Source organism: Dendropsophus ebraccatus, chromosome 6, assembly GCF_027789765.1.
Source record: "Dendropsophus ebraccatus isolate aDenEbr1 chromosome 6, aDenEbr1.pat, whole genome shotgun sequence".
Classification (NCBI taxonomy): domain Eukaryota; kingdom Metazoa; phylum Chordata; class Amphibia; order Anura; family Hylidae; genus Dendropsophus; species Dendropsophus ebraccatus.
The window spans coordinates 110,937,972-110,958,539 of NC_091459.1; the positions used below are offsets into that span (position 1 = coordinate 110,937,972).

Below are 20,568 nucleotides of genomic sequence, written 5' to 3' on the forward strand. Positions count from 1 at the left end.
GCCAGGAGGGCGGGGAGGAGGCGGGGAGGGGGCGGAACGGGCGGCGTGGACTCAGAGTCCGCTCTATTCAGCATTAGTTTTGCTAAAAAATACTCAGGAAACCTACTCCAGCCCTCAGCTGGCGTAGGTTTCCTGCCATACGCAGCGGCGCGCAGGATTTATGTAGAGGCAGTCTGCCTCTACATAAGTCTCCGTATCGGCATAGCTGCGGGGACATTTTTAAATCCGGCACAGAAAACACCGGACTTAATAAATGTCCCCCATGGAGTCTGGTGAGGAAGAACTTGTCTGGTCCACACAGAGTCCTGACCTCAACCCCATCCAGTACCTTTGGGACGAACTTGAATGGAGTCTGTGAGCCAAACCCTCTCATCCAGCATCAGTTTCTGATCTCACAATTGCTCTTCTGGATGAATGGGCAAAAATCCCCCAAAACAGCCAAATATTGTAGAAAGTCTAAAAGGATGGAAGCTGTTATACCTGCAAAGGGGAACTAATTCTGTATTAATGCCTATGGATTTAATGGGGAACTATCAGCAGGTTAGACAAATGTAACCTGCTGATAGCCCTGTATATGCCCGGGATGGTGAGGAGAAAGGTATTGCTCCCACCTCCTCCTTGGCACTGGTCCTGCCCTGTTATTTGGAGAAATCTTCGCTCCGGTGCACTGTTTGGAGCTCTGCCCCGTCATTGACCAACTCCTCCTAATGATAATCAATGGAGCGGGCAGGCCGGATGACACGGCAGTGCTCCTAACAGTGCACCTGAGTGAAGATTACTAACATCGCAGGATCTGCGCCGAGGAGGAAGGTAATACACACATACCTTCCGCCTCAGCCTCCCGGGCACTATAAGGAGCTATCAGGAGGTTAGATTTGTCTAATATTTAATACTTGGCATTTGAGAATATGTTATACTGTGCAGGTATAGAAGTGAATGGCCACACAGCAAACTCCCCATGTTTGTGTTGGTTTACTCCAAAATATACAGATACTGTAGTGGAATTTTGCTTATGAGCCCTAATGGGTAGAGCGACCAAATCTATTGACGAATATATGTGAAGTGCTACAACTAAAGAAACTATTAATAAATGCCTGTCTCTTTAAACAGCGGACCAGCGGGGGTGTTTCTCTTTAGGATAGGCCATCCATTTTAAATAACCGGATTCCCCTTTAAATAACAATTAAAATAGAAGCAATACTATTCAGGGGTGCATTAACTTTACCATAGGCCCTGGGCTGTTCACCAAGCTTGGGCCCCCTATACCACTGAAAGCACGGATAGATTTTTTGGCAAATCATGTCAGAACTGTAGCCAGGAGACAATACATCACTGAATATATAAGTCTTTGTGTCGTTGGACCCCCCAGGAGCTCAGGGCCCCGAGTTTCCGCCTAAAACGGACCTATTATAAACCACTACTGATAATATTCCCTTCTAAAATGATGGAATGTAAAAAGTTAAAATTTACAGCCTAGAGAATTTTTGTAGAAGCCGATGAGAGGGCTTAGATGGGGTGAGCTTGTATCTCATCTGGTCTTTATTATGGTACCTCTTATGGTACCTCTGTAGTGATGGAATGAGAGGAGAGTGAAGTTAGTGATGTGCAGAGCAGTAATGAAATAGGAGTCACTGAACCATAATTCTCTGATTCTCAACATCCATAATCGAAATCCATAACTCAGCCTGTTCCTTACATTAGCAGAGCATCCATAGTGACTCCGCCGGTGCACTCCGGTGACCCGCTGTAACTAAGCCTGCCTGGCATCTGTGATTGAATAATAAAACATTATGGGCCTTATTTACAGCTGACCCTGCCCCTTCCTCACAATCCGCATTCTCTGTTTGTTTTCTCGCCATCAGACAAGAAATATAATATATGGCGTCTATAAAAGACTTTCCTCTTTCAGTCTTTCAAAGTCATTTCATCGGTTAATTTTCTCATTGCCAGGTCGTTGTGAGATATTCAATTAATGTAATTTCTATTAGTCAGACAGCGGCAGATTTACAAGCCTTTTCTGATAGCTGGGTTCTCCTAGTAATAAACCATTTATGAACTTCACTATGAAGAGGAGAGAATAAATCACGGCTGTATTGTGCCCATGAATGGATTCTTGAATAATTGTAAGTGTGCTTGTGTTTAACTTGTATGGTAACAAGATAGATAGATAGATAGATAGATAGATAGATAGATAGATAGATAGATAGGTAGATAGACAGAGTAATACCAGTGGGTACCAGCGCAGGCCCAATACTGTCCGCTCTCCCCCTGTGGGCTCCGTTCGGTCTTTGACACCTGGTTCCCACCAGCACTCTGTCCTCTCCAGTCTGGTCCCCCGTCCCCCGCTCCATGCCACTGTACTTCGGCATCTGGCCTATAGGGGCTAGCCACAGACTCCTCTAAAGATCTTAAGGGCTAGTGTGCAGTATACTAATTCCTCTCCCTCCTTTCCCTTATTGCCATCTTCTATTTTAGTGGGATCCACCCAACATCCTATGCCTGAGCATTGTTGGTTCCTACTATGTTCTTAGTTAAGGTGTTATTCTGGTCCTGCCTCAAGCCTGTGTTCCTGTTGCATTATTCTTCCTGTACCGAACTGTCCCTCTACTAACTTGAAGCTGAAGTTGACCATCAGTTTATATTGGCCTTTGCCTCCTGGGTACTGTTCTGATCCCCTAATGTATGACCAGCCTGCTGACTACATTTACTTGTGTTACGCCCTGATGCCACACGCTGGTACCATCTGATTCTCTGCTGGTATATGAAGACGGTCAAAAGTCAGGACCCTGACCGCTGGCACCTATATCTACACGCTGTGCTGCTCACTTTCTATCTTTCTATAGATAGATAGATAGATATTAGATACCATATATAGATAGATAAATAGATAGATATTAGATAGATAGATAGATAGATAGATAGATAGATAGATAGATAGATGTACCTGTACATTAAAACAGTTAATAGAGATTCAGAAGCAGCAAGGAAATATTATCAAATCCCTGTAACCTACATAGAACCTTATGTAACTTTGTGAATACATCACATTCCTTGTCGCCGCTGATCCTGAGTTACAGCCAGTATTATAGTATTTAGTTACTTTGCAGCTTGTCGATAGACTCCCCCCCCCTCCCCCTCCAAGGTTAGTTGAGCTCTTTTAATGCAATGCGCCATGCTGCGTTGCATTGTGGGGGAGTGGTGCAAAGATTAAAGCTCTGTACCGTAGACCCTCAACTTGCAGGGGAATACTGAGAGCTCACAATGCTAGATGGCCGTGAATGTACTTGTCTTAAAATCTAAAGGGATTGTGCGGAATTACAAAAAAAGATGCCACACCTTTTTTTTGGTTATGGTTGATATAACAGCGCTCGGCCCCCTGTATTGTAACTGAGCTGCAATACCAGACTCAACCAGTGGACAGGTGTGGTGCTGTTTCCATAAGTAGCATTCCTACCTTTGAGTCCTGTACGGCCCCTTTAAGCAGCATGTCATATACTACAATACCATATATTATGTAATCAGATGGTATACAGATTATTAGGTAACACTATATTCAGGAGTAAATCACAGAACTCTTTGTTCTGCTCCCCTGCTGACATTCTGGGTGACACATACAGTATACATGAGTCATGAGAAGGCGTAAGTGTGTGTGCACAGGGGCACGGCGAGCACAGCGTGACATATTATCCTTCTTAACACCGCCGTCAGAGGATGGCTAGACCTGAAGGTTGCTTCCATATTTACTAGTCTCTTATTTACCGCTATGTGTTATGATTACCTTGCTGGGCTAACAAAAGATATGGCCGACGCCGATGAGGTGGAACACCTGAAAGGAAGATTTAGCATTCGCCAAAGGAACATTGCGGCAATTTTTTGAGGTTGGCACGGTGAAAAATAAAAGTAATTTTTATCAAACAGTGAAAATAAAATGCAGATTGCTTAATGAGACGGAAATCGTATTCATTGTGGGTTTTATTGTGTGGAACTAAATCGATAAAGCGTAGCGGCATATTGAATGGGACAGGCCGCCTGTGTGTCATAGCTGTTAATAACACTCCAAATGTTTCTCTATTGCAGAGACCCTTATGGACACTCGGACGGCTACGGCAGAGCTAGGCTGGACAGCAACTCCTTCTTCAGGGGTGAGTATAAGGAAAAAGCTGGTACCAGTGAGCAAGTCACATGACAAGCTGATGAATATGTTATTTAATAATAATATTAATATTTATTTGTATTGCGCAAACAGATTCCACAGAGCAGCGATTGTTTAGCAGTGATGGGGAACCTTTAGCCCTTAAAGGGGTAGTTCAACCCCCCAAAAAATAAATTCTTTTAAATAAACTCATGTCAGAAAATGCCAGAGATTTGTAATTTACTTCTATAAAAAAAAAATCTAAAGTTTTCCAGTACCTATCAGCTGCTGCATGTCCTACAGGAAGTGGTATTCTTTCCAGTCTGGAGAGCAGGAGAGGTTTTCTAGGGGATTTCTGCTCTGCACAGTTCCTGACATGGGCAGAGGTGTCAGCAAAGAGCACTGTGTCCGACTGGTAAGAAAACACTACTTGCTGCACGATATGCAGCAGCAGATAAGTTCTAGAAGACTGGAGATTTTTTTTTTAATTGAAGTAAATTACAAATCTTTGGCACTTGTTGGGACCAGTTAATTTGAAAGAAAAAAAAAATGGTGAACTACCCCTCTGAGGTGTTGCAAAATTACAATTCCTTTCATGCCTGGACAGCCAAAGGACCAAAGATTCCCCATCCCCAGTATATAAGAACAGCCATGTAGCAGAGCTAAGTTTGCGACCAGCAGAAATAGTGGCATTTTTCTATTAGCTTGCAGTTAAAGTCTTTCGATGAGAGATGACACTGTACAAACTAAGACACCCAATGGGGATATGACAAACTCAGCTCTGATACATCTGTACAGTATATTATATTCTTACCTACATTATTTAAAGGGGTGATCCAAAGATTATAATTTATCACCTAACCACCATTCAAGAATGAGAGTCTCTGTGTGAATGGACCTACAGTGTGAACGCTTGGCTCCATTCACTCACTACAAGACTGCCAAAGATACCACAGTACAGTGCTCGGCCATCTTCAGCAGCCATATATCTAGTAAATGGAGTGGCGACTGAGCATATGTAGAGCTGCTCCTTTCACTTGGGGGATGAGGGACTCCTGTTCTCATGATCAGCAGGGTTTCAGCTGTCGGACCCCCATCAATCAGATACTTATCTGAGGAATCCTATATGGAAAGTCATACCTAGAGGTTTTGGTCTCAACAGGGTCTGGGTAAGGGGTAGGCAGGGTAGGCAGGTGCCTAGGGCTCCACAGGGGTGGCAGTACAAGTGTCTTATGTGTCTAGGCTACCTTGTCCCAGCCCAGGGTCTCACACTATCTAAGAATTTTCAATGTGGAACCATAGGCTTTCCATGTCACGTCATAGATGCCTCCATATGACACAGCGGTACATTGTCTAAAGCAATAGACACTATCACATATAAAGTATAACCATGTATGTGGGTCCCATATTTAGGCCGTGTGCCAACTGTTGCATGCACGGGCCCCAATGCTTCCTAGCAGCTGGTTAAACCCCCAGCCTTTGGCCTGATTAAGGGTAAATGTGTAGAAAGTAATGTATTCCGCTCGGTAATAGATGTTGATTGATTTAATTGGATAATGCCGAAACCTTTCAGTTTGTGGAAAACAAATTAAATCAAGTCAGATTGTTATATTCTGCCATTGGCGCCGCTTTGACGAACGTTCTGGGGAACGGCAAAAGAATAGCAAACGTCTCCTTATATGACGTTCCTTTATTATTGGAGAGCTTCCCGTTGCCTGGCATGGCCGTGGGAAATTTTCATTTTATTACAGATTTCCTGCCAACCTGCTCCATGGCTAGATATATACAGTGGTCTCAAGCCTCTCTCTATCTCCACGTCATGCTACGGGTTGTACATTTACATCATCCAGAAAGTGACAGGTTGGGGACCATTGTTCTGTACTAAATCCAGTAATATTGGGTCTACAATGAGGAGTTATGAGACTCAATGCACCTCCTACCTGCCAGGATCAGGCTATGTGCACACACAGTTTTTTGAGACATAAAACATGCTTAAAACAACAGTTTTACATCTAAAAAAAAATGTTAAAATGCTGGTTAACGTTCAGTTTAATTTTACTTCTGTCAATTACTTTACAAAAAATTCAAGGGGCTTTCCTACAATGAAACCTATTTTTAGCTGTCCGATAAATGAACATATATTGGTAAATAAAGTCCTTTTATTATCTTCCTGTAGTCTTTAGTGCTTTCCTTCTGCTTCTGATGCAAACTGTGTTCTGTTGTTTCCACTGCCCCACTTCCTGTCTGGTGGACATCCCATAATAGACTTCCTATTACTGTTGTACACCCTAGCCAGACATTCAGCCAAATTTTTGTTCCTACCACTACACCTCCATTCACCAAAATCACAGCCTTCCACATAATGGGAGAAATATAGAGTCAGCCAAGTTCCTGGCTTGAGTGTACAGCTGGAACAGGAAGTCTGTTACAAAATGCAGGATTACAGAAATATAGTAAAATAACTTTTTTATTTTTATGTTAATTTATGTCAATTTATTATACTACTGAAAATAGGTTTTATCGCCGGACAATCTCTTCCAATGCAATTCAGGTAATTCTTATGGGCCATTTAACTGTCATAAAATTGGCACCTACTTTTAGACAGTGATATAAAGCTCCAGAGCTTTTTTTGTAGCCCTAAAACATGTTACAAACTCTGATTTTTTTAAAGGCTCAAACTATGCTTTAACTTGATGGTGTAAACAGTAAAAATCTGATTACTATTAGAATTATTATAATCTCTATTATTCACAGTAAGACAGCCAAAAGAAGAATTTCTGCCCAGCAACCCTGTCCTTGTACATGGTATATTGATCTCCATTGATGCTGTAGTGATACTCGTACTACAGTATTGATAAAAGCTTCACGCCACTCTGTGTGATCATTACCGCCTGTAAATGGCTATACCCTCCCTGATCCTTATAGGCATGTAAGTGCCATGTTCAGTACAGGGTGAAGACGTGTAAATGGATGCACTATATATAGGCAGAGTCTCTATCAGACTGTCGCTAGCGTTGTAGTTTTGCTGGCACAAGTGGTTTTCCCTTTTCACACATCAAAAGTGTTAAGAGCTATAGTAGATAATGTTATCTTATTAGCCTGTGCCCATAACTTTATAGATATAGAAGTGGTGGGTGAATAGAGCCGCACCTAGCCGTCCTGCCCATTTTCTTATCAGTTATGCAACACTTTGTGCTTGATTCCATGGGTACCAATGGAAAATAAATTTACACCGGGCATGGAGGTGGTTACTATAGTACCAATGGAAAATAAATATACACCGAACATGGAGGTGGCAGCTATAGTACCGATGGAAAATAAATATACACCGGACATGGAGGTGTCAGCTATAGTACCGATGGAAAATAAATATACACCGGACATGGAGGTGGTTACTATAGTACTAATGGAAAATAAATATACACCGGACATGGAGGTGGTTACTATAGTACCAATGGAAAATAAATTTACACCGGGCATGGAGGTGGTTACTATAGTACCAATGGAAAATAAATATACACCGAACATGGAGGTGGCAGCTATAGTACCGATGGAAAATAAATATACACCGGACATGGAGGTGGTTACTATAGTACCAATGGAAAATAAATATACACCGGACATGGAGGTGGCAGCTATAGTACCAATGGAAAATAAATATACACCGGACATGGAGGTGGTTACTATAGTACTAATGGAAAATAAATATACACCGGACATGGAGGTGGTTACTATAGTACCAATGGAAAATAAATTTACACCGGGCATGGAGGTGGTTACTATAGTACCAATGGAAAATAAATATACACCGAACATGGAGGTGGCAGCTATAGTACCAATGGAAAATAAATATACACCGGACACGGAGGTGGTTACTATAGTACCAATGGAAAATAAATATACACCAGACATGGAGGTGGTTACTATAGTACCAATGGAAAATAAATATACACCGGACATGGAGGTGGCAGCTATAGTACCAATGGAAAATAAATATACACCGGACATGGAGGCGGTTACTATAGTACCAATGGAAAATAAATATACACCGGACATGGAGGTGGTTACTATAGTACCAATGGAAAATAAATTTACACCGGGCATGGAGGTGGCAGCTATAGTACCCATGGAAAATAAATATACACCGGACATGGAGGTGGTTACTATAGTACCAATGGAAAATAAATTTACACCGGGCATGGAGGTGGCAGCTATAGTACCAATGAAAAATAAATATACACAGGACATGGAGGTGGCAGCTATAGTATCGATGGAAAATAAATATACACCGGATATGGAGGTGGTAGCTATAGTACCGATGGAAAATTAAATATACACCAGACATGGAGGTGGTTACTATAGTACCAATGGAAAATAAATATACACCGGACATGGAGGTGGTTACTATAGTACCAATGGAAAATAAATATACACCGGACATGGAGGTGGTTACTATAGTACCAATGGAAAATAAATATACACCGGACATGGAGGTGGTTACTATAGTACCAATGGAAAATAAATATACACCGGACATGGAGGTGGTTACTATAGTACCAATGGAAAATAAATATACACAGGACATGGAGGTGGTTACTATAGTACCAATGGAAAATAAATATACACCGGACATGGAGGTGGCAGCTATAGTACCGATGGAATATAAATATACACCGGACATGGAGGTGGTTACTATAGTACTAATGGAAAATAAATATACACCGGACATGGAGGTGGTTACTATAGTACCAATGGAAAATAAATATACACCGGACATGGAGGTGGCAGCTATAGTACCAATGGAAAATAAATATACACCGGACATGGAGGTGGTTACTATAGTACCGATGGAATATAAATATACACCGGACATGGAGGTGGTTACTATAGTACCGATGGAAAATAAATATACACCGGACATGGAGGTGGTTACTATAGTACCGATGGAAAATAAATATACACAGGACATGGAGGTGGCAGCTATTGTACCCATGAAAAATAAATATACACCGGACATGGAGGTGGTTACTATAGTACCGATGGAAAATAAATATACACAGGACATGGAGGTGGCAGCTATAGTACCAATGGAAAATAAATATACACCGGACATGGAGGTGGTTCAACAAAATAAATAAATTTGTTTAAATCAACTTGTGCCAGAAAGCGTCAGGGATTTGTAATTTATTTCTATTAAAAAATCTAAAGTTTTCCAGTACATATCAGCTGCTGTGTGTCCTGCAGGAAGTGCTGTAGTCTTTCCAGTCTGACACAGTGCTCTGTGCTACCACCTCTGTCCATGTTAAGCTACCCCTTTAAAGTTAACCTGTTGCTTAAAAAAAAAAAAAAACTTTTGAAATGTCTTAGAGCCATGTCAAGATCAGTCGGGGTCTGAGTATTGCTAGAACTGGTGGGTAGGGAAGTATGTGGCTTTCATTAGGGTCACATGGCAGAAGAAAAAAAATTCCACCACTTATACTGTGAACGGGCCCTTATATTTCATCTACACGGTGTACTCACTTTATAGGAAGACCTTCATATACATCTACATTATAAACAGTGCAGATACCATTACAATTAAACCAGGTAACGTTAGCTTAGGAGTATGCGGTAAGTAATATTTCATCCTCGCTTTTGATGTTTAGCAGGTGCACTATAGTGTAATGTTATTACAGCCTCCATTAGATGGCAGGTTCCCTTTAAGTAACGTTTTACAGTACTAGCCAAAGGCTTTAATATCATGATAAGCTGAATAGCATTGGTGTATTGAATGTGTAAACTAGATGTATAGGGACCTCCATTAAATTTTGTTTATATATTTCAGGAAGAAATGTTAGCGATATTACGGCTTTAGTTGGCTGTCACATTGGTTTATGTGCACTTTCTGCCGCCAGCTCTCAGGTGGTGTAAAAACCCTGACTGTTTAGCATTGCAGAGGAGATTATGCGGACTCCCCTTAACTATAGATGTATAAGCATTGCACAGTCTTCACCCTATCGCCACATTTTAATATGTTATCCTGAAAAATGAAATTATTTCTGCATATGGCCTCATAGTGTTTTGCATTAATGCGGCTATCTGTAATTTACCGTGGAGGGCTTTGATCGCCCTGTGCCCTCCATCCACCTTTAGCAAATGATTTACATACGATGATGCAACATAGAAAAAAGTAGAGAAAACAGACAAATATTCAATATTTTTGGCAAAAACAAAAGCAAGAGGGGTATTATAGTTGTTATAAGCTGCTGTATGTCCTGCAGGAAGTGTTTTATTTTTAGTCTGACACAGTGCTCTCTGCTGCCATCTCTGGCCGAGACAGGAATTGTCTCCGTTTAATATGAATTCCCATAGAAAACCTCTCCTGCTCTGGACAGTTCCTGTCTCGGCCAGAGATGTCAGCAGAGAGCACTGTGTCAGACTGAAAATAAAACAGCATTTCCTACATGATATATAGCAGCTAATAACTATGGGAAGACTTGAGATTTTTTATTGAAGTAAATTACAAATGTATATAACTTTCTGACACTAGTGATTTGAAAGAAAAAGAGTTTTGCAGGACAACCCCTTTAATGCTGTGAGGGGTGTATCTGTTGAATGGAGGAGACAAACCGAAAGCATATTACCAAAATAGAGTCTTCAGTATTCAGGATAAGAATAGTTATGGTTCTCATATAGACGCACTTGCTCATTAAACAGGTTCCTTTAACATAATTCTTAAGCACTTTTAGATCATGAATACTCACACCCTCTTTCCGGCCTGCGCTTCTAGCTTTACTTGGATGGCACTAGTCACTGCCCACCTTGCCTACTGTGTGGTCACTGCTCAGGAATACTCCCATGCCACCTGTATCGCCTCTAGCCTGACCTCGTAGTCACTCCTTCACACCTGGATGTCACACAGATGGATCTCAACTATTTTGTTACAAGCCCCACCCTAGAGGGACTGATGGCATGAATGTGCTCCGCCTACCCCTCTGCTATAGGACCACACATACAACTAAAAGGGGGTCCCGATACCAGGTGGTCAGAAACAGAAGAGCCCTTTTGCCAAGATATCTGAAGAGTGACCCAAACATTAAAGGAGTTCTCCAGACTTTTTTATTTTTTTTTATTTTTAATTGATAGTTTGTCATTTGAATAGGCCATCAATATGCAAACATCTTATTGAAGAGGCCTTAGCACATTTTTGCGCACTGCAACCTCTTCATATTCTGCCGTACACTTTGTAGTGGATGTGTCTGATATTGCAGTTGTACCATTCAATTTAATGGGTAGACTGCTGTATCAGGGACTTCCACCACCAAGTGTGGCGCACAGTGTCTGATGCTAAGTGAAGGGACTGCAGCACTCACATCAGTGCAGCGCCCCCCTTCAATCACTGAGGGCACCGTCATTTAGAATAAGAAATCATCCTTCTTGGTCGCATATCACTCTGTGTACATAGGTGATGTTCACCCAACAGTGATCAAGTTCAAAGACTCATTGAGCATTGTGAAGGTACAATAAACAAGCAGTGATTGCAGAGATCATTGCTCATCATTGTACCCCCACCGGCCCATGTAAAAGGCACTTAATCTAACCAACGCAAGAAAAAAAGCCTCCTAAAGTAAACCCACACATACTGGTAAACATCCCCATTGCAAATTGGGCCGAATTCACCACTCTAGTTCCTTTGGCTTGGTGGATCTTCTATGAATAAAATAATTAGAAAGTATTTTTTTCCTTGACCCCCAGAAAACACATAATGCCAAGCCTCTGGAAATAGAAGAAAACAGCGCACATAGGGGGGCAATTATTAAGTCCGGCGTTTTTTAAAAATGCCCCCGCAGCTCCGGCGCTACGGAGATTTATGTAGAGGTGGACTGCCTCTACATAAATCCTGTGCGCGCCGGTGCGCACCGCCGAAAACCTACGCCAGCTGAGGACTGGAGTAGGTTTTCGGCGTATATTTGGGCGGAACGGATGGTAAATCGTGCGGACTCTGCGCCCTCCGTTCCGCCCACTACACGCCTCCTTTCCGCCCCCCCCCTGGCGTACTCGGCGGAAAGTGCCGATTTGCGAATATTTTATTCGCAGATCGGCCATTTGCGTATAAAAAAAATACGCAAATCGGCACTTTCCGCCGAAAATCATCCGTTCGCAGGATGATACATGTGGCCCATAGTGTATTACTGTAGCATATTGTGTCCAATTAATTCAGATATGGTGTTACTCACCTTTGGTGGTCGCGCTACGAGCCTGACACCGCCTGAAGCTTTAGCTGAACCAACTTATCGCCCGCTGCCTGTCCGGGGGTCCATAAATTCGTTGAGAAGATCCAAGAAAGTTTCACTCATCTGAGATACGATGCGTGGAGTCCCTGGAAGCCTGGTGGCCCTCTTCATCAGATTATCACCTATAATAATCTGATGAAGATGGCCACCTTCGAAACGTATTGTTTTTACATGTTAATTAAGGTGTCTAACAATCTTACACCACGACTCCATTCATCAATTGGACTACTATCCGTGGCTGATTCGCTCTGCGCCAGGCTTCCAAGCACTCCACGCATCGTTCCTCAGATGAGTGAAACTTTCTTGGATAATGACAAGCCTACATTATATTATCGATATAGTCCCTCAAAGTGAGAGATACATTTGTAGCCACTCTGACTAATAGATGAGAGTGTTGAATGGGGGCAACCCCCTCTATTAACTCAGTATTCCCAAATAGGGTTTTTGAGAATAAAGACTATGGGAAAGCTGGAAGACAACAATGTGATCTACCAAAGGCCACAATGAATGACTCTCAGCTATTTCAGTGCCAGATATAACAAAGAAAAGGCTGAATAGAAATGTGAATTGCTTAATGGATAGAATAACTCAAGGACTTATAGCTGTATAGGGGCAGGCCATGTTTTGCTGCATAACTGGTTAGATTTGCAGTTCTTTAGCCCGGAAAAGCTGCTTGACACTCCCTATGAGGGTTGTTATGGCGGCCATATTAGAACCAGAATCCATATACAGTATATTGTTGGTTTAGGGTTTTTGGGGACAATTCTCTTTAATATTTGTCTGTAGACCGCCGGGAGATTATTATAGTGGATACAGCATTCAAAACAGCAACCTTTAACGCCTTTCTTTGATTTCTATTCGGCTCTGAGGCACTTGCACACATTTGATAGATGGAGCTGTCCAAGAGCGTTGACCCGATCAGACTTTATAAGGTATTCCTGGCAGGGAACGTACAGACGCATTGGCTATAGTTACTGTGCGGATTTCACGAGTCCACATCTCTACAGGTCAGCCTCCCGAAGGATTCTTTTCTACGCTCCATGAAACTTTACTGGGGTTTTTATGATGGACATTAATGCGGGAGCAAATATTCATTTAATAGCAGTATTGTGTGCAAAGGATCGTGGAGCTGGAAAGTTAATCCTTTGAGATAGATGGATGTTAGAGATGCTAGGACCACACAAATTGTGCTGTAACCCTTTAAACATATAGCCGAGACATCTCTTCTAAGAATGGAATATTCTTTTTACAGCTTGTAAGCAGTGTTTTTGTTTTGTAGTTGCGCACATCTATCTGTCTTTTGGAAATTTTTGTAGCCTTGAACAAACTTACTGAACGTTCGACATTTGACTCCCGGTGGCTGAAGAAGATGGAGGTAGCCCTAGGGAGTCATGGAAAAGATAGATACAGCCATAGATTACAGTAGTAGTCTGAAACTAAGACTCTTAAAATAAAGAAACCTACAGCATTGGGTCATATTCAGAAGGAATGTGTCTACTAGGGCAGAATCTTTAAACTGGGGTATTACCAGTATTGGGTCTTATTGAGACTTCAGTATGGTGTCCATCTTATGCTGTCTATATTCCAGAAGAACACCTAGAACAGCTTGTGGCTTTACTGAACCAAAGTACAGCACTATAGGGATATATAGTGCTATATGTTTTGTTTAGTACAACTTTGGGGTCTGGGTGTTACATGAGGAATACAGGAAAGGTTACAATATGCCCGATTGTAGTCTATAACATAACCTTATACCGTAAGATACCGTATTTTTCTGGCATATAAGATGACTAAGACGACGCCCAACTTTTCGAGTTAAAATATACAGTTTGGGATATACTCGCCCTATAAGACTACCCCCTTTCCAATGCACACCAAATAAAAATTAATAAACATCAGGCAGCAGCGAGATCTGAGAGGTAGAGAAGGAGGTAGAGTAATACCAGTAGGATACAAGGGCAGCAAAATGGGTGAAAGAGGTGTGTTTTTCTGGGTACAGCGCCACTCTACTGTATCTTTTTTATATACCCTGGACAACTTCATCTTGCTCTGCCCTTCATAAGGTCGTCAGGGCTGAGGCCATATTTGACCTCCCGCCACCGTATGGGGGGAACGCAGATTCTCCAGTCTGGCTTTAAAGTTTTTCAGCACCCGCCCTATAAGACGACATCGGGTGTATAAGACGACCCCTGACTTTTGAGAAGATTTTCCTGGGTTAAAAAGTAGTCTTATACTCAGGAAAATAAAGTGGTTTACAAGATAACTTTGGGCAACACTTCAAAAAATGGGGTCGGGATTATAACCATAAGCTAAAATAACTCAATTGAAGATCATGACACAGATTGTTTTTAAGGCTAAGTTCACACTGCGTTTTTTCAATCCATTTTTTTCATCCGTTTTTTTAAAAAACATACAAAAAAAAACCGGATTAAAACGGATTGCAAAAACGGATGCATTTGTGTGCATCCGTTTTGACCCGTTTTTCCATTGACTTCCATTATTAAAAAAAAACAGATCGTTTTTTTTTGACGGACACAAAAACGTTACTGACACTATTTTTTTGTCCGTTAAAAAAAACGGATGCTAAAAACGCAGTGTGAACCCAGCCTAATGTGCCTCCTAATAAAATAGTCTTATAGTCTTATACTCTTATAGTCTTATACTCAGGAAAATAAAGTGGTTTACAAGATAACTTTGGACAACACTTCAAAAAAAGGGGTCGGGATTATAACCATAAGCTAAAATAACTCAATTGAAGATCATGACACATATTGTTTATAAGGCTCGGTTCACACTGCGTTTTTGCGATCCGTTTTTTTCATCCGTTTTTTGAAAGAAAAAAAAAAAAAAACACAGATGAAAAACGGATTGCAAAAACGGATGCATTTGTGTGCATCCGTTTTGATCCGTTTTCCCATTGACTTCCATTATAAAAAAAAACGGATCAAAACGGATCCGTTTTTTTGACGGACACAAAAACGTTGCTGACACTATTTTTTTTGTCCGTTAAACGTATGCTAAAAACGCAGTGTGAACCCAGCCTAATGTGCCTCCTAATAAAATTGTGGCATCTTAATCCAATATATTCTCCATAAAAACAAATAAAATGACCCTAATAAAAATCATAAAATTACCCTTATAGACCCTGCATCTGTGGATACAACCAATAGTGATGATTGTACTGCTCTTTATAATGATTACTAGCAGAGGGCAAACAATAGTAACCCTGTAGAGGCGGTCAGTGCAGCTACAATGGGGCTCAATGAGCCCTGATATATTATGAGTGGAGTAAACCATTGGCCTCACCTGCTTAAGATTACAGAGAACAGTAGCAAACAAAACTGTTATGCACAGGGGCGTAACTAGAAATGGCTGGGCCCCACAGCAAACTTTTGATTGGGGCCCCCCCCTCCTCGACCAACCACTATGCCATCAACACACCCAGCTCTACACAGGTTCTATACACCATACCTTTTCATTTTCTTCTCCATCTGTCCTGGGCCATTATAAGAACTCCGAGCCACGAATCCACAGAATCTGCCAGACAGACAAATTAGGCTCTGTGTAGACAGCTTATAGATTGCCCCTTGTTCAGTCCTCCATATAGATGGCCCCATGTGCATCTACTATAGTAGAGATCCCCCTCTGTGTAATCCATTTATAGTAGATGACACCCTATGTGCATCACCTATATCAGAGGTAGGGAATCTCTGCTCTCCAGCTTCTGCAAAACTACAACTCCCATCATGTATGGACAGTCAAAAATAAAGCTGTAGTTTTGCAATAGCTGGAGAGCCACGGTTCCCTATCCCTGCCCTACAGTATATGGTCCCCCTCTGTGTAGTCCTCTTAGATGACCCCTCTGTGTCAACCCCCCCAGTGTAGTTCCCCTTATAGATGCCCCCTAGTCCCCTTCATAAATGGCCCCACTGTGTAGTTCCCCTTTTAGATGGCCCACATTTCCCATAAAAGTAGCCCCCAGTGTTGTCCATCCCCATCCCGCATATAGGTAGCCCCCAGTGTTGTCCATCCCCGTCCCGCATATAGGTAGCCCCCAGTGTTGTCCATCCCCCATATAGGTAGCCCCCAGTATTGTGCATCCCCTTCCCCACATAGCCCCCAGTATTGTGCATCCCCCATGTAGCCCCCAGTGTTGTCCATCCTTAGCCCCCAGTATTGTGCATCCCCTTCCCCACATAGCCCCCAGTATTGTGCATCCCCTCCCCCACATAGCCCCCAGTATTGTGCATCCCCTTCCCCACATAGCCCGCAGTGTTGCCCCTCTAATTAAAAAAACAAACACATAACTCACCTAACCCCACGCTCCCCCGTCGGTCGCCGGTCTCCTCTTCTCTCTGCCTCCGCCCGATGAGCAGCCCTCTGGTGAAGTCCTGGCAGCGTCATCGCTGAGCGCTCAGTGTGCGCCGCGGCGGCTGGGACTTCCGGTTTGTGTTCTTAGTACCGGAAGTCCCAGCCGCGGCGGCGCACACTGAGCGCTCAGCGATGACGCTGCCGGGACTTCACCAAAGAGCTGCTCATTGGGTGGGACACTCTTGTGATCGCAAGCAGAATGCTTGCTTGCGGTCACAAGAAAGATTGACAGGGCGGGAAGCCTATGGCTTCTCGCGCTGTCAGTCAGAACACTGAACACCCGGGAGGCCCGCTCGGCCGCCGGGTGTTGCAAGCGGTCATCTTCGGGGGGCCAAGGCCACGGGCCCCCTGATGTTAGGGGCCCCGTAGCAGCCGCTACGGCTGCTACGGCGGTAGTTCCGCCCCTGGTTATGCATCCTTATCTTCTACAGAGATGTTGGGCCTCCTTATTGATGGATCATGGCATGAACCAATGTTGATTGGTGTTACGGACCCTCCTATCCTCTCGGTTCACCCCTGAATCTGTTCTTTATCCATACACATTCCCTATCCTCCTCTCTGCATATCTCTTCCTTAGCTCGGCCTCTCCGTTCCCCGTACATCCCTCTTCTCTCCCCCCTTTCTCACCCTCTCTCTCTTTGCAGTTGAGATCTGTAATTAGGAAACATTAGCAGCCTGAAAGCAGCTTTCATACCTGAAACATCGGCAGTAAATGCACTCAGCAGTTCTCTTCCATGGCTATTAATGTCACTTTTATGAAGTAATGAAGAACAAAACACCCTCAGGCACTTTAAACCGTTGTGTTTTTAATACAGCACGAGCCTTTTTAGTAGCGAACAATCTCCTTATTTGTTCTCACAATCCAGGCTTTGCTACACACCATGAAAGCTGACCACCTCAACCTAGGCACTAAGCTTCCCATATTGACCCGGTGCAGCTTTTGGTTAATTTACTGTTGTGGTTTCCTTATGATAGGAAGTTTTTTTTTTCCTCTAAAAAATTTATGTCCAAAAATACCTGAGAGTTCATCATAGAGACATGTTTAGCAGTTGTCAATCTTTCAACAAGAGGTACATTACCCTAAAGTAGCCTCTGAGAGTTTTTTTTTCTTTTTTTTCCTAGGGAAGCCCTGTTATACCCTCTTGTGACATTTTCTTTCAGAAACATATGGGTGTATTGTTTCTTGAGTGGATATGACCACCAAACCCGTGCACAACATCCCACTTTATATTCCTGTGCATGTCTATGGGGCATTTATGCATAATACAAAAGACAGATGAATCCAATGTATGTCATTAATTCTTCACTTTCATATATGCAGCCTTTATCTGTAAGTCATACGAGGGTTATGCATTTTATAGGCAGTGTCTTCTGAGGAATGAAATAATAAAGTCGGCTCTATTTGTCATACCGAACCTGTAGTCCTTCTGAATTTTAATGTTTCTCTTAATGCCAGGACATTGTGTGGCTTGAATAATGTTATTTTCAAAATGAACAACATGGCGCTGGGAGCGGGTTAAGGTGCAGCTTAAATCTCCCCGGGTTCATAGAAGAATAATTTCTGAGGCTTGTATATGAGGAGCTTTGTTTGTCAGGGCTGCTGACAGTAACACGGGGACCCCTGCCGAGATTAAACAAGTTTTTCCAGCTACAGAGGACATGAAAGAGCGAGAGAGCTTCATAATCAGGAGAGCAAGACACGGATCATTCTTCTAGAGCCGAGGAGGGCAATTAGGGTCGGAGTGGCATTTAGAAACACATCTCAGCTTCTTCTCCTCCCCCACAGTCTTCCACCATGGTCCCTGATTGTAATGGAGCCATTTTTAACCATTAACCATCCAAAAAGGATACGTGACCCATTGTATTAAAAGCCATTGATATAAAGTGTATTATATACTGTATTATATAAGTTTCCCCCATACTGTTACCAGAAATGTAAATTCCGACTGGTACCCCCTGAATAGACTCTGCTAAGAATCCCGCCTGCCTCAGTGTCTCAATGTGATGTGTTGCGTGCCTCGGTTCTCCGCTCAAAAAATTGACGTCAATTCTTTGAACAGAGAGCGGCGGTGTGCAACACATTACATTAAGACACTGAGGCAGGCGGAAATCCGAGCAGAGTTTGTGGCGGGAGTTCCTCTCGGAATTTCCGCCTGTTTTACTCAATGTGAACGAGCCCTCAGTAAGCATCATAGCTTCATAACTACCATCCATCACACTGACACAGTCTTTAGTGAGCTATCTCCTAGAAATCTCCTCATAGGTTGGTAGGCCCTTCTGTTAGTGATGCTATTCTTACCACAGGTGCACTCAACCCAGGAATTCCTGTCACAACTGCTTCTTATGGGGAACTCTTTGGAATAGCTCCGCCCATCTTCCAGATGCTTCTACTAACAAATGTAGTACTCAAAGGAGACAGTTGGTGGTACTATTGGTTACCTCCCTGATATGGTGCATGTAAATAGAAGTAAGGACCCATCTCCATTATGGCTCTTCTCTATTGTGCAATAAAGATCAAGTAACATAATGATAAATACATATCCATATACAGGCCACTTCACACAGAGTAAACCTGGCAGAATTCCACAAAGGAACTCTCTGCTGCGGAATCCCGCCAAACTCAGTGTCTTACAGACTGTCTATGAGAGGGCTCGCGCGCCTCCGCTCTCCATGCCTCTCTGCTCTAAGAATTGACTTGTCAACTCTTTGAGCGGAGAGGCATACAGAGGAGAAGCGTGCGAGCCCTCCCATAGACAGTCTGTATGACGACAGATCTCTCCATCGTGGAATTTTGCCAGTTTTACTCCAGTTTTTCTCTGCCCAACCTAAGGGGAATACAACTTCAGTACACTGAGCTTCTTTACTATATACTGAGCTTCTTTCTGCTGTGTGTATCTCTACATGTTATCTATTGTATCCATAGATTTATCATGTATCATTTGTGTCTCCAGTATTTTAGCGGTTAAACCTTCCAGAATGGTCCTGTCACCCAGTCCTAGTCTTTATTATGTGTAATATACCATCAACTTGGGACAAAAGATGACAGGCTGCGGCCTTCATTTAATCACATGTAGCCGTATCCAGCGATGACAACTGAATAGCAGCGGCAGCCATTACCATGGTTACCGATGGAGCTGGGAAGGGAGTATCTACTTCACAATGGGGCAAGGGAAGGGAGGTGGTGGGGGGAGCTGCTGACTTAACTAAATCATGGAGGATGTACAGCATATATAATAATATATGGCGAGGAGGAGGCGCCGTGGATGCGGGATTAGAAGGCTCTGGAGTGTAATAACACTAAAACAGCATGGTTGTATGGTGTAAAGACTGCACGTGATCTTAAAGGGAAGCAGAGTGTTATATTGCCTGCAGCTTGATGTGCTGTAAACCTAACAGTATAGATCTAATACGATCCAATTAATGCAGAAGCATGAAGGGCATTACATAGCGCCAGTCTACTTTTGACTGCAAGCAAGATGGATGCCAAGTCATAAGACTGCACATTCTCACTTTCTCAGGATCTGTGTAACTTGTCTGTCACATCTGTCTGACATGTTATATTTCTGCGGTCGCTATTCATTGAATTGCGGCCGCACAGACATTTAAGTTCACATAATGGGATGTGAATAAGCGGTGAATTGGGATGTGGGCGTACAAGGGTGCGCCCATATTCCAATTCAACAGAAATTAAAATCATCCGGCTGTTACTGCAGTAGTGGCCGGGAAGATATTTTTTAACACCGGCCGTTCTGTGACACGGCCGGGTCACAGAACGGCCGGTCTACAACGCCA

At 42.8% G+C, this 20,568-nt stretch overlaps 1 protein-coding gene across 5 annotated transcripts in view; it reads left to right on the plus strand.

Moving 5' to 3' along the window:
* Window positions 1-20,568, plus strand: part of EPHB1 (EPH receptor B1) — a 244,583-nt gene that overhangs the window by 86,986 nt on the left and 137,029 nt on the right. For 4 of the 5 annotated variants that reach the window (XM_069975673.1, XM_069975677.1, XM_069975675.1 and 1 more), the window contains exon 2: window positions 4,078-4,142. In XM_069975673.1, coding sequence (XP_069831774.1) covers window positions 4,078-4,142 — 65 coding nt within the window. Of the gene's footprint in view, window positions 1-3,745; window positions 3,879-4,077; window positions 4,143-20,568 lie in introns of those variants that run through there. The other variant, XM_069975676.1, reaches the window with a different exon arrangement.